Source organism: Pygocentrus nattereri, chromosome 11 (genome assembly GCF_015220715.1).
Source record: "Pygocentrus nattereri isolate fPygNat1 chromosome 11, fPygNat1.pri, whole genome shotgun sequence".
Taxonomy (NCBI): domain Eukaryota; kingdom Metazoa; phylum Chordata; class Actinopteri; order Characiformes; family Serrasalmidae; genus Pygocentrus; species Pygocentrus nattereri.
Window position 1 is genome coordinate 43,059,632 of NC_051221.1, and position 15,710 is coordinate 43,075,341.

A 15,710-nucleotide genomic window follows, 5' to 3' on the forward strand; every position below is an offset into this window, starting at 1 on the left:
TTCAAGAGGAATGTGAAGAGAGACTATTCAGCCATGTTCATCATCACTTAGTGCACATTTCGGCGCACACTCTTACCTGATTTCCCCACTCCAGCTCTCCCGAAAACAGCCAGTTTCACCTCTGGGCTCTTCGCCATGACGACGGAAGCTAATTCAGCACAATGAGTTGATCACAGAGTGGACAGGTATCAGTATGATGTCGTTGCCACTTCATCGGTTCATCGCTGCCTCCGCATATGTGGGCAGGATCTCCTGAAAGCCCAGACACACAATGTGCACATCACTTCTTTGTTATACACTGCCATTCAAAAGAATTTAAATCACTGTTTTCAATAATATAAAACGAGCTTCGTTGCAATACATGCATAAAATTATTACCATTTGCTGCTACTACCCTACAGTGCCATTAATAAAAGCTGAAAGGAGAAACTAAAAACGTTTAGTGAGTCCAGAAGGATGAATGGAACTGTAGGTCATTTTGCAAGCAATAAAGCTTTAAGACTAAAGTTACAGTAGTATGAATATCCACAGTGCCTCATATTTCAAAAGTGATGGTCAAACCTCAAGGCACATAACTTGGCAAAATGCACTATAAATGCACTGTATGGCCAAAAGTATGTGGACAGACCTCACACCTATTTGTCCTTGTTGGACGTCCCATTCCAAAACCATTGGATTGAATATGGAGTCCAGCACTGTGCAGCCCCACTCTGTGAGTCTGCGTCCACACTGCACTGCTACTGCGTCCATTTCACAGTACCAGCACTTACAGTTGACTGGGCTCTTCAGCACAACCCATTCTACTGCCAATGTTCTGACCTCAATAATCAGGAGGAGTGTCCACATTCTGGGTGTCCACAGTTGCCCACGCCCCAACTACCTACCTTGGATGAGCTGCCCACCCTACGCTGATGTTCTCATAGACTCCTAGATATTCCTAATACCAATATTACTGCTGTGAATATTAGTAATATAATCACTTGTAGGTAGTTTGACCAGAGGAGGACGGGTCCCCCCTGGTGAGCCTGGTTCCTCCCAAGGTTTCTTCCTCAGTTCTGAGGGAGGTTCTCCTTGCCACCGTCGCCCCCTGGCTTGCCCACCGGGGGGTTTTTGTACATTCTTACAGTCCTGTTGAAACTTTGTCTTTTCTGGAATTCTGTAAAGCTGCTTTGTGACAACATCCGTTGTAAAAAGCGCTACAAATAAATTTGATTTGATTTGATGATTCTTATAGTTACATCATGTAGATACCAATAATGTACTATTTATAATTTATATAAATTCTTGTTGTTTTTAAAAAGCTGGAAACATTGCAAGTATTGCAGATAGATGCCTAATGTCTAGTTTATAGCTTAATGCTGGACTGAGTATGAGAGAGAAAAGAGCGAATGTGGTTCAGTCCTGTAAAAAGTCTATCCTGAAATATCACTCGCTCACATTGTGTTGCTTCTTCATTTAACATTTAATGCTCAACCCTGTCGAAATGAGCGCCTTGCTGACGATCTGTTCTGAGAAGTTGACAATGGTATTTTTAACTAGTTTAAATCTGCCACCAAAGCAGTTTTATAGTGCAAACATATCCATGTTGGTCTCAGTGAATTGATTCTGTGTGTATATCTGAGCGTTCTGTGTTATCAATGCATTCAAAATTTTAAAAGGCTCCCTTTATTGTTGGATGCATACAAAACCATTCAGAGACGTTAGTTATTTTAATTTTGCTGGAAGAATGAATGCCCTGCGATGGACTGGCGACCTGTCCAGGGTTTTTCCTGCCTTTCGCCCAATGACTGCTGGGATAGGCTCCAGCACCCCCCCCCCCCCCCCCCCAATTCATTCATTGGAGAATGAATTAATGAATGAATGGATGAATTAACTGATCAAACACAACTGATGTGTGGAGCATATCCACATTAGTCTGTTTTCAGTGGTGGTTTGTGACACAAACGAAATAAAAATCAAACAATTATCAGCTTTGTTATATCATATGCTTTATATATCGAATAAATGCAAAGGCACGTTTGGGAAATCACGATATTAAAAGCTCATTTTAATTGTAGTTTTTAAAGGAAAAATAATGGCAGCCTGTATTCAAGGTTTCAATATCGACCTATTCATTCCACCTCCGCATTTAACCCAACAGTGAAGTGAAACACCACATACACTCTAGTGAACACACACCCTAGGGGGCAGTGAGCACACTTGCCCGGAGCGGTGGGCAGCCCTATCCACAGCACCCGGGGAGCAGTTGGGGGTTAGGTGTCTTGCTCAAGGACACCTCAGTCTTGGACTGTCGGCGCTGGGGATCAAACCGGCGACCTTCCGGTCATGGGGCCAGTTCCCTAACGTCCAGCCCACAACTGCCCCCATCACACCATCTCAAATCTACACTGTATATGACAGTGAATCAAGACTTTTTACTGATTTGTAATAACAGAGTCTTCTGATGACCAAAGCTGCTGTAAGTAAAGTCGATTTGAGTGCCAAACTGGACACATTGAGTGGGCCTTATGGTAATGAGTGTTCTTTTCATGCACGACTGCCAAATGGATTATCTCAGAAACAGATCATTCGCTGTTTCTATCAGTGATAACAACATTAACACTGTGACTCACACTCGGCAGTGGCGTAGGCAGGTGTGTGTGTGTGTTCATATGTGTATGTAGGGACTACTTTAAATGATTCATTCAGAAGCAAAATGAACACACCTGATGCTACGCAGGTCTGTACATTTAATGCAATTTAGTTCACCGTCAGCAGTCAGTTCCTCATGCCTTCCTGTTAACACTGGATCAAATCACTTATCACCAATGAAAGCTCTGCATTCATCTAAAGCTGCACAGGGAAGGAAGACTGAAGTCTGGTATGATGTTATTATTTAAGGTGCCAGACAAACGTATATGCAGCATGGGTTAAGCAGATTAAAACCATTCTGTTACTTTAATGAAATGATGACTCTACTGCTTAAACTTTAAAAAGCTAAAGCTCAACAGTGAGAGATGTGACCAACTGCAAAGCAACCCAGGAGCTGTTTACAACACAAGTGAATGAAATTAACCCCCCCAAAAAAAGGAATTCTAATGACTATAATCAGACAAATGACTATAATCACACACGCAAACCCATAGGCAGTGAATTTCAGAAACCTGAATCTGCCTGTAGGGGGCCCCAGAGGTCCGATACCGATTCAATTTGTGCCTCTTCTGGAAATTATGCTCTTTTGCAATGAGCATTTCTCAGGATACTTTAGTTAAGGTCTGTCCACCGATGCGTATTCCAGTGTCACTCAGCAGACGTTCTCAGTTTTTTCTATTGCTAATACTAATATAGTAAGTTACAGGTATCGATGCAAAACTAGTTAAAACCTTTTTCTAGATATGTTGCCTTATTCCTTAAAACCCTGTAGACCCCTGAAGCTGTGTCACCACTCATGGCCATGTTAGAGAGGAGGGTCTACGCTGGTTCTCTGACAGAAATGAATGGCGCTTTTTGGAAATCTGACACTGTGGCGTTAAGTAGCAAACAAAAATGTTCCTAAAGTCAATCCATTCTGCTGTATAGATACTATGAGCTAAAATATGAATAGTGCTACCACTGCTAACACTGCTGCACACCGAGCCGAGATCATATAGAACTGAATTGAACGACAAACTCACCACAATACCCCACACAAACCAGCACGCTCTACCAAATGTGGTGATTTAGAAGCTTTTAAGGCTGCAGTTTAAGTAGCTGGCATTAGTTTATAGTAGTGTTGAAGTTTAATAGCACACTTGCTTCCTCGTATTCATTTCAGTGCTCAGGAGCGTTTAGCTTGCTTGTGGCATTATTCATATTTTGACCGTTAAATGACCTCATAAAATGTACACTAGACAAAACATATCAATATGGGATGTTTCAGTTTACCACACGACAGCAGCAATTTTCCATTATGCTATTTATTTCTGCCATAGAGGAACCAGCATAGACCCGAAACTCCTAATATGGGCTTGATGCCAACTACAGAATGACACATGACTTCAGAGGCCCATTGTTTAGCAAACTAAGAACAGAAAGTCAATGTGTAATAAAGTGCAGCAAAAGAAATAGGATAAAGCTAAAACTAAGAGACTGCTCTAAAAACTCTGCCCATCCTTTGTGTTCACTTTGTACTTGTTCCATAAGCTGCATCATGCTTGGACTGGTCAAATAAATGACCATGATCTGCTTCTGGATAAGAGGGATCCTTTAGAATTCTCCTTGGTGGCAACCACCCTTCCACCCCTCCACCCCTCCACCCCTCCACCCCTCCACCCCTCCCAAAATTAAGAAATTAAGAAATTAAGAACTTGGCATTAAGTGAACGCCATATTCGTCTCTGAAAATGTCAAAAAAATGTTTTTATGCTGCCCTGTGATGGACTGGCGACCTGTCCAGGGTGTATCCTGCCTTCCACCCGATGACCGCTGGGATAGGCTCCAGCACCCCCCGCAACCCTGATGGAGAAGCGGCTTAGAAAATGAATGGATGGATGGATGGATGTTTTTATGCCTGGTAAAGTAACAAGGGAAAAAAATAGATTCCTATTCTCATAAATAGACGTGAGTAGAGATAAAAGTTTTATCGGTTGAAAATGCTCAGAAATGTACAACCCCAACACGGTGGCGTCCTTAAGGTTACACTGTCAGAACCTTTAGTTAGTGAACAATACTGCACCATATTCTGTTGCAATTCTTTTTTAAATGATTTATTTTATTTTTTCAATTTGGGAAAGTCAGTACTGTGTACCTTATGATTAACCCACAGCTCAGAAAAGCACATTTTCATTTGCTCGTTTGAAAAGTTTGATACTGTATTTATAAGCAATGTTAATGTTTCAATATGTTCCATTCACTCCTGAGTCCATACAGTCCATATTTGAAAAATATGCTGCAAAAGTCTGTTTTCAATTCATTGTTTTCGTGATGGCATGAATAGCACTGCATTTACACATCCGTCCATTTAGCCTACGGCACTTCAGACACATCCATTCACGCTTACGTTATACGATGCTGTTCAGGCCAGACTGCTTTGAATGAGGCACAATAGAGGGCAGCTTGTTTAATTCTAAGGAATAAAGACAGGTTGGAAAATGACCACATAAAATAAGCCCTACAAACATCACAGCTGCACTCAGATGTAAAAATTTAAATCACACAATTATGTGACAAGCAGTTTGTTATCTGCCTTAAGGCTTGGAGTGACTTGCTCTCGACCGCAGCTTAGCTCTTGAACTTTGTCTCTTGTCTCTTTAGGGCTTCATCTCTTCAAACTTCTCTTTCAAAACAGTATTAACCCTTAGCAGCTGCAGTTAGCACTGATGATATCTGATTTAGATGTACTGTCTCACTCATATCTCCACACAACAGGGGGCAGTTGTGGGCTGGAGGTTAGGGAACTGGCCCTGTGACCGGAAGGTCACTGGTTCGATCCCCAGAGCCGACAGTCCATGACTGAGGTTGAGCAAGACACCTGACCCCCAATTGCTCCCCGGGCGGCGTGGATAGGGCTGCCCACTGCTCTGGGCAAGTGTGCTCACTGCCCCCTAGTGTGTGTGTGCTCACTAGTGTGTGTGTGTGGTGTTTCACTTCACGGACGGGTTAAATGCAGAGGGGAAATTTCCCCATTTGTGGGATTAAAAAGTATCACTTAACAAGTAGTTAACAACCACATTTGCATTTATAAGCAGAACAGATGATTAAAATTTGATGAGGTTATTGTTGTGTTTGGTCTTTTTTCATGAAGAAAAAACATTGTTTACATTTGGCTATGCTTTCATCACCTTTTGACATTGAAACTATTGGGGAAATAGACCGTTAACTACCTATGTAATTAATTGTGTAGTTACTTAACTGCTTTAAGACAGAAGACCTGTAGCAACACCGCATCACTAAGGCACTGTGTGCACTTGGTCTAAGCATTTTTCAGTGCTGTGCCTCTCATCTCCATGGGGTCTTGTGTTCTTTATGAGGTCCTTATATGGTAGAAGTTTGCTCCATTACTGGCAACCCTGGACTGTGGAGGGCTTAAGGTGTAAGGGGGGGCTCAATATGGACTAAAATGACATCATGAAACATACGTTCTGAGATCATCATGACAGGTTTATATTACTTTATTCATCAATGTACATAGACTCTGTCTTTGAAACCAACGGTGACTGTTTTATTATACTTTATGTCAAAAAAGGTAAGCAATGTGGTTTTAGCAGTACATGCTCAACTCAACTGTTAGCACTTTATGAGGCAACGTTCTGCTTCTACAGTCATGAGCATAGGGTAAACATGATGTAATGCAGTGCTAACGACTGATGAAAGATGATGTTTCTGCAAAGCTGCCCATCAAAAGACTAGGAACGCTTGGCCTACTTTAGCAATCCTGTGAAAAAAGTTTCACTTTTATTGTTATTTTTTAAATTTACCCCTTAAACTGCATGCATATTATTCAACTGTTCATTTTAAGACTTGCAATTCAGTAACTGCTACATATTATTCAGTTACTACAATGAAACTAATATGTATTATATAATTACAAGAATGAGAAATTGCAGTGTGGCCCACATAAGAGCCCTTAAAGTTTAAGGGGTTCGGAATAAAATAATCCCTGTGTAGTGTTTGTTGGCATTAAGCCTCATTATTCTACACACAGCTTAAGTTAATCCAAAAGTGTCTTGGCTGGTATAAAACACAGGTTTTGCCTGAATAATGATGTGTCCATTTTCTTGTCCAAACTATCACTAAAAGTGAAAACCCCTTTGACCCAAAGGTGGTTTACACACGTTTGAGCACTGATAAATGCTGGACACTACATCAGTGGGATAGAAAGCATGCAGCACATTCCCAAGGTAGTTTTTTGGTTAGTTGCTCTACTTCAAGTTTTAAAAGATTAAAGGCATAATTCAATTGTTGAAATGTAAACAGGGTCATTCATTGGGAGAGTATATTGTGGAGATACTTACAGACTCAGAGTTTTTTTATAGTGATGGAGATTAAGTTTCTCTCTTAATGGAGCATTTCATATCAAAGCATTCTGACTGACTTTATACCTTAACTATTTAATTATGCAGAACTTTTGAAAAAAAAAAAAACCCTTTTATTACCTGCACAATGAGCCTGTAGTGTAAGAGGATAACATGCTACACCACAGCAAACCAACAAAGAAATAAAGCTCATTTACTGAAAACATTTTGAAAAGCTAGGTGTCACCAAACTTTTGACCGAGTGTACATTCTGCAAAACATGTGACAGTATGTATTTCACATTGCTGCCTGGCTTGGAGCATCAACAGTGCTGAAGTGAGTCATGTGATTTGCTCATGAGTAAATACTGTGGAGTACTAACCCCTCTGGACTATGGAGACGAGAAGCTACTGGATCTATGTGATCGGTGCTGGAACTCCTGGAGCACTTTGCTGCAAACAGTTGGCCTCTAGTGTGATCGGAGTACACACTCAACAACTCACAGCACGTTCTACAGCACAGGATGACTTTGCATGGCAAAACACTGACATAAATGTTTGCAGGTTGCAAGTTGCACAAGACTTAATTGCATTAAAAAAAAAAAAAAAACAGCCAGAGAGCTTGTTCCATTATCAGAGCTGGGCGAAGTTCACAAACCCTGTACCTGAGTTAAAGTCGAGACCCCCAAGGTAAAATATTCCTCCAGTAAAGTAGAAGTTCCTCCCTTTAGACCTCCACTTGAGTGAAGGTACTAAAGTATTTCCCTTCAAATGTACTTAAGTATAAAGTAAAAGTACTAAAAGAGGAATTCTGGCTCTGATGTCCTGTTATCATTTTTATAACCAGACTGGCTTCATGAACTCATTTCAGGTGAAAGTCCTCCAGCGTCTCTCTTGGTAAACCAGTCTTTTAATAGAAGGTCATTAATTAGTGACGCTGACGTCTATTAAAATGATCAGAAGCACAAAACACTGAAGGTAAACAGTTTCCATCAGGGAGAACCGAGTGGCTCTGAAATCACTTTTTACACACAAGCAAAGTTTCAGTTTCAGATTTATTTACAACTTAGTTCCAAGTTTAAGTTGAATAAAAACTGGCTTTAAACTCAGGATCACAGATGAGCTCCTTTACTATGTTGATCTGTAGGCGTCTGTTCATAAACATAAACCAGCCCAAACTCATTTACTATAAAATGAAATGGTGTTTGTAGAAATTCAGAAAAAAGCCGCGTCAGTCTCGACTGCATATGTGGACATATTTCTATATTGAGCTCTATTTACACAAAGTTAGGTTAGTTCATCATTTATGTTGAACAGACTCTCCCAAAGTTTTACGCTGCTGCGCTGACGTTGAACCGCGTGCTGCACTGGGTCGGTATGACCAACAGGTCAAAACCAGCTCTAAACAAAGTGACCGCTGGGCCCTGATTGGTGCTCTGGCTTTGCGCTTCTTTCGTTTTGACATGTGACGTTTTTATACACACAGAAACCAAAAGGAACGACAGATTTCTCAAAATGTAGGAGGAAAAAGTCGGATATTAGACTCTGAAATGTAGTGGAGTGAAAGGAAAAAGTCCAGAACGGAGAAACTTCAGTACAGATACACCAAAAATACTAAAGTACAGAAACCAATTGCATTTACTCAGATACTCAGTTACTCAGTTACTCAGTTACTCAGTTACTCAGTTACTGTCCAGCACTGTCCATTATTTAACTATATAGCAGTAGCAAGATTTTTGAGCATCTTTTTTTTTGTTAAGTTGGAATGTCCAGCACAGGTCATTATCTGTAAGCAGAGAATAGTTTAATAGAGATCTCCTTATTATACCCACCAACCCGTCTCTGCCACCACCTCAGAGTTAGAAGACCGGGATCTGTTCTGGATGCTTCGTCAAGAAAGTCAAGGAGAGGCTGCCAAATCTTGGGTGGTGCTGTTTTTCAAAATAAATCTAATCTTCTAGTGAGAACAAGAGCGTTTCTCAACAATGAAGGCCTAGAGCCCTCCAGCAGCTGGTGCTGGGTATTCCTAACCTTGTGAGAAGGAGAGTGAAAAGCTTGTAATGAGTCATAGGAATGGGATATTTTATATCTCTAATTCAAGGTCACCTTAAAACAGTTATCCATAATAGGGCATGACATTTTTTGGAGTGTGTCTGTTTCGTAGAAACTGAAGCTGTTCCTGGGAAATAGACATACAGTCATATGCTTTTGTTCATTTTCTAAGTGAAATCTTTTATAAATTTAAATATGACATTGTTCTGCAAATGTCTGTGCACAATTTCTATTCATTTGCTGAATTTCACACATTGGTAAAAAAGGCAAATAATAGAAAAGGTGCCATAACATTTGCACAGGTCGCATTCATAAACACACATTATCTAAGCCACTTATCCTTCTGGGTCGGGGGGGGGGTGGTGCTGGAGCCTGTGCCAGCTGTCATTGGCCGTAAGGCAAGAAACACCCTTGACAGGTTGCCAGTCCATCACAGGGCATTTGCTTCCAACCTGGTTTCATGGGATGGACGTACCTCTGACCACTTTTTTGCAGAGCCACAAATACAAACCCTTGAGTTGTTGTGCTGCACGTTTGAGAAACAAATGTCCACTGGGGGGCGCTAAAGAGAAGCTTACACTTTAATGTAACATTGCGATGATTTTGCCCATAACCTTGTGCCTGAAGATGCAGGGGGTCGGGAACTTCTACGTACTGCAGGACACGTAACTGAAGGAGGCTAGTGAGATAAATCGCCCCTAAGTCAGTAGACAGTCCCCCCGTCCCCCTGCAACTTCAGGCACAAGGTTATGGGATCCTCTGCTTGGTAGCAGCAAGTACACAATCTGCTTTATCCTCCAAACTAACGTTATAGAACAGCCCCAGCTACAGCTTTAGCTACGGACCTGAAGTTCTCACGAACTCACGAACCGGCACGCATCACAGGCTCCGAAATTATTCTACACTTTATCATTAAAGTAGCGCTGATGACTGACCGCTTAAAAAATGATCGAAAGCTCAAATACAGTCATTTTCAAAGGCAAAATAATCGCAACGTTACATTAAAGTGTAAGCTTCTCTTTAGCGCCCCCCAGTGGACATTCATTTCTCAAAAGTGCAGCAAAACATACTGGAGGGTATTTATTTGTGGCTCTGCAAAAAAGTGGTCAGAAGTACTTTTATGCCATGTTTGTTTCATACATATCAAATTTAGCAAATAAACAGTAGTTATGATATGTAGAAGTGTGTTCTCTGTAAAGGTGTGTAACTTATTTTCATTTAGAAAATCAACAAAACACAACATTTTACCAGGGGCGCCTAAACTTTTGAGTATCTCTAACGTCATTAAAGGAAATGGGAACCCCTCCCAGCAAAGTTTTTACGTTTTGAATATTATAAGCCCTCCAGTTGTCACGATCGCCGCCCCCCTGCCCCCCCCCCCCCCCCCCCCCCCCCCCTCCCTCGTGAGCCCTGGTATTTAAGCCCTGTGTTTTCCTGAATTTCTTGTTGGTCTTTGTTTGTATGTTTGATGTTGGTCGTGCTGTTTGTTGGATGTATGTGTTGTTCTCTCGTGTTTGGTTCTTGTTTGAGGTTCTGTGTTGTTTCTTTATGACCCTCGCTTGTCTCCACACATGCGTCCGCCTCTTCTTTAAACGCACAAGACAACAGTACAAGAGAATTCATAAATAGCATATAAGGGTGACAGTCTTCCCTTCCCACGTGGCGCTAAGTGGAAGAAGTCAGTGTGCAGTCCTGCCACGTAGACATATGGATGCCAAACGGATCTTTGAAGCCCTGAAGGAAAGGTTGGAAAAAGTAAGCCCCCTTCTCTTCTGGATTTACGCAGGTGTTTCTTGTTGATCTGGTGAGACGTCTGCTCCCATAAAAATATATTTTTTTGACAAACAATTGAGTGAAGTTGTCTCGGTCAGGAGTTCTGAGATGTTGTGGAAAAGATTTTGTATTGTGGGAGCAATGCCATTTTTACGGCAATGATTCATCCAACAACGGCAGCCAAAGGAGGAGGGGATTTGCTTTAAATAATAATGAAAATTGTTTGGTAACTGTAAAGTCTAAGGATGTTGTGCCAGAGCCATTTCACATTGACTCACTTCTTATTGTCCTGCCTGAGAAGCCTTCAAACTAGTCAATTAATCTGAAATTACTGGAAAGGTGAATATGTCCGCTACAGGCAAAACATCATTGCATAAAGTGTAGTTTTGTTTAAAAACTACAGGAACTGTATTTCTGCACTGAGTGAGATGCTTGTATTGCTTCAGCCAAGGGTTCTATGGCAAAAGCGAAAGGAAGAAGAAGACAGTGGGTGGTGCCTGGTTCCTCTGCACACAGATTGAGGCGTCTGGCTGTAGAAAATCATCTGGAAAGTGATTTATGCAAATGATCTCTGCTATGATCGCCTGTCTTGACCCCCATTCAAAAAGCAGTTTGGGCCAAATCACTCCTTTTACATTTACGGCATTTGGCTGATGCTCTGATCCAGAGCGACTTACAGTTTGATCAGTTTACACAGGTAGGCGAAGGTGGTGTTGGGAGTCTTGCCCAAGGACTCTTATTGGTATAGTGTAGGGAGCTGACCCAGGTGGGGGATTGAACCCCAGTCTACAGTGTAGAAGGCAGAGGTGTTACCCACTACACCAAACCCCTTTAACTTCAGTCTGAATGGCTGGGGCTAAACTGCTGTAGGCTGAATTAGTGGATATATGTAAATACGCTGCTTTTTTACAGTTTTATTGCTGTGTTTGCTTAGCTTCCACATATAGATCATATGAACTGGGAGGTAAATGGTATGTTTTAAAATTCTGAAAGGCCTTTTAATTACTTAGCTATGTACATTTTACTACAGTAGGCTAACAACACACAACAAACTGGCAGCTGTATGGTGTGGTGTTAACATTAGCTAGATGTCTAGCTGGTTAAACTAAGTGGTCAATTAGGAAGCATTATTACAAAGGAATTTATATTAATATCATTTGACGTGACCACATGGCGCCAGTGTTTCGATTAAAGTTAACAACTGTGGCGACTGAGTTTCTAACAAGCTTCAAATGAGTTACAGGGGGCTTTATCTTGTGAAGTCAAATTTATGTTCAGTAAGTTTCAAGCAGCTAAAGTCAGCCTTGGTGACCGGCACCAACACCTGCACAAACACACACACAAGCTCTCCTCACAGCGCTGTGGGTGTGTAAACACACTGCTGTAGCCATTCGTGGCTCTCTGGAAGTCGCCCCCCCATGGAAAGTGTGGATGTGTCTGCGTACCTTCCGACGTGTCGCAGAACAGGCGAGAGAGATGAACTGCTTCAATAAAAGCGCTGATGGATGAAGCTAAGTGCCCGTTAAGTGGTCTCGGAGGGACATGCGCCGACAAATGAAACACATCTGGAGAAGTTGAGGGGATCCTGCGGCGAGGCTTATGGCATTCACACACTGATACACTCACACACAGCCCTGTCACTCGCTTCCTCCACAACAACACCCTTAAATAAACCTCTGCCAAGTGCCATTCAATAACATTCAAACGTACGATGAGGAGATGTGATAAAAGACCTGGTAGAAACCTTTTAGAGCTAAACGAAACTGTAGTGATTAACATAAATGAACATTTTGTGCCAATAACTCAAAGGCACAGTCTGTACAGACAAGTCAAATATGAAACCTGAGAGACTGTACTCCTCAGGAAACATCAGTAATATCACATTTGTGGAAACAATCCAAACAAGGATGTATTTCCAGGTCTTTGGGCTTTAATGGTGGGTTGGTAAGTGTACCCACAGTACTGCAGTGTAAGAGCACACACAAAACAGGCCTGTCTCAACTCTTACATAATGACCTAATGGCAATTATTTGACCTATTCTCAGTTTTATTAAGTTGACAGCAATTAAGTGTTACTTTATTAATCCCACAAACGGGGAAATTCCACCTCCGCATTTAACCCATCCGTGAAGTGAAACACCACATACACACTTAAAAACACACCCTAGGGGGCAGTGAGCACACTTGCCCGGAGCGGTGGGCAGCCCTATCCTTGGTGCACAGGAAGCAGTTGGGGGTTAGGTGTCTTGCTCAAGGACACCTCAGTCATGGACTGTCGGCACTGGGGATCGAACCAGCAACCTTCCGGTCACAGGGCCATTTCCCTGATCTCCAGCCCACGACTGCCCCTTATTTAACGTTCTTAATCATATGTTTATAAAGCTATGAGCAGAGTGTGAATCGGGCATCTTTCCGTCCACTAGGCTGACCCAATACACGCAAATAAAAGAACAAAGTGCATTTATTGTGTCACGATTGGCTCCTCCCACTCCTCCATGTGCTTTGTGTTTTGGTCTTCCACGTGAATTTGTGTTTACTTCACTGTCCTGCCCCCTTGTTTCGTGGCTCCGCCCCTGATTGTTTCCACCTGTTTTCCGCCTGTCGCTCGTCATCCCTGTGTTTGCCCTGGTCTGTGCTGGTCTTTGTTTGTATGAATTGTGTTTGATGTTTTGTTTGGTGTTTGATCTTCCGGCCCTGTTGTTTGTTTAACCTGTTTTCACTGTCATTATGTCTGTCCCTCCTGCTCTTCGTGCTGGCTCTCTGACTCTGGACCGTCTCGACCCTGATTATGGATTTGCCCTCAGTAAATCTTGCTTTTCTCCCCACATGCGTCCGCCTCCTCATCGCTCCACGTTACATATTGATACATTCTGGGTGTCACAAAAGCAACAACTTTGCAGGGCAGCAGTCAACGCTGTTTGTTTATTTGAGCTCAAGCTGCTTCTGTCATCGGTTGGGATCGACTAAGTATCTGAAGCGAAGAACAAGAAACCGAATCAGCCTGTTTGACCACTTTAAGCTTGCACTGTAAAAACTGCACAATTTAACTGTTAATCATAAATATTGATAAGAATATATTTCATGTTTGTGACATGCCTAATACAAAAGGCCGGGCATGAGCCTGATGCATAGACTTAGAGGGGAGTGTACTCTATATGCCATCCTTTCAACAATGAGAGGAACAACAGAGCTGCTTTCTTTTCTGCTATGTACCACGTTAGAAGAACAACATGAGCAACTTACACACTGTACCTTTAACCCTACACGAGTACTTTCTTCTCAGCGGGTGTAGTGAATGCAGATAAACCCTCCATGGACACAGCCACCAAAGGCTTTAGGAACGTTGGGCCTCTTTCACCAACATCTTCCTAAGTTTCCTTAAATATGTTCTTGAGAAATGTCCTAAAAGGTCTACATCAGATTCATGACGTGCTCTTACAGCACAGAACTGTTCTGACCTGTGTGTTCTTGAGTGTGTCGAGTTCTCGCCTGAGAACAAATTCCAAAAAATACATTCAGAAACATTCGGAACAATCGGAAATTTCCACAAATAAACAAACACACAACCATTCCCTCAGTGTAGACTGTATCTCTGTAGATTAACCTCCACACGCATCGTCTATGTGTTTCAGATGAAATGCGTGAGAATGAAGACGTATTTAGAAAGGCAGGGTCCAAGCAGAGCAGAGCCAGCAGTGTTTGGCCTTACAGACCAAATTACAGACCGAACCCAGGGTGGAGACTGGAGACCACTCCGCTACAGGCCAGGAATACTGAGGTGGCCAAATTACAACCCAAAAATATCTGGCACTGATGCTGTAAGTCTCCTTTAGCTCCTTCTCAATCTCTCTAAAGGTTTACCAACCAAATCAAATCAACCCCAAAAAACTTCTGCTGTTGTTATGCCGTAAAACTTGGTGCTATATAGAACCATTTTCAAAAAGGTTCTATATAAACCCCTACACCACACATTCACCATCACTGAAGAACAACTTCAGAACCATTTGAGTTCTAACAGCGAGCAGCTCTAACTAGAACCATTGCCTTTACTAAAAAACCCTTGAAACCCCGTCTGTTTTAAGGTGCTGATTCCTGTGAGCCACTACAACGAACTACTTTCTCAGCTGAAGATGTTTTACAGCCCTTAATCCAGCCTGAAGTATACAGCCCGCCTCGGAACTGCCCTCACAGTGATTTACTCCTGCATGTGCATCTCCTTCCCAGCTACTGGAGGTCACTTCGAGACCAAAATATGAATGAACACCCCGTAAACCCCCCAAGGTCGCCGAGGAACCGTCGAGCTGAGTTTTCAGGAATGTAAGTGCTGCACTTGTGGCCGAAAGCCTTGACACTGACACACGGGTTTGTTGTTGTTGTCATTGTGAGAGGGCAGTGACGTGGGCAGCCGTGCGTCAGCAGCATAAAAACACACAAAACCATAACACAACATGCGTAACGGCGAACTGGAACGGCTGGAAAACCCCGCTGCACGGATGCGCATGAAGATGAAGCTCTGTGACATCACCCGAGTCGGCGCTTCACAAAGGTGACTTTTCACATGTATGTATTATTATTAAAGTCTCTGGTTTAATAAATCTTACCTTCGGAATATCTGCCCCGGAATTCGGCTCGGCTGCTGGAGGTGCAGCAGGTTGGGAATCCTCCAGATGTGCCGGTGTGCTGCTGTAGGGTGATCCGCTCTGGAGAGCCAGGCACGGTAAGCCCCGCCTCTGCTGGACCTCTAGCAAATCACAGGGCGGAACGCAGGACGGCGCTGGCCAATCCTCACGCAGAGAGTCGAGCTTTGCCTGAATATGGGTGGGTAAAAAAATAAACCCACCTGATTCACTACTAAAAGCCCGCAGCCCCACATGCAGCAATTAGTGTGGAGGTGTCTAGCGCCCTCTATCGGACTG

General features: G+C 42.5%; 1 protein-coding gene across 2 annotated transcripts in view; it reads right to left on the bottom strand.

Annotated features, from left to right (window-relative positions):
* rerg (RAS-like, estrogen-regulated, growth inhibitor) overlaps window positions 1-15,508 on the bottom strand; it is a 72,876-nt gene extending 57,368 nt beyond the window's left edge. For both annotated transcript variants that reach the window (XM_017722982.2, XM_037542391.1), the window contains exons 1-2: window positions 15,396-15,508; window positions 77-252 (exon numbers count right to left, since the gene is read on the bottom strand). In XM_017722982.2, the coding sequence (XP_017578471.1) occupies window positions 77-137 (61 nt within the window). In that variant the 5' untranslated portion in view covers window positions 138-252; window positions 15,396-15,508. The remainder of the gene's footprint in view (window positions 1-76; window positions 253-15,395) is intronic.
* Window positions 15,509-15,710: the final 202 nt, after the last annotated feature.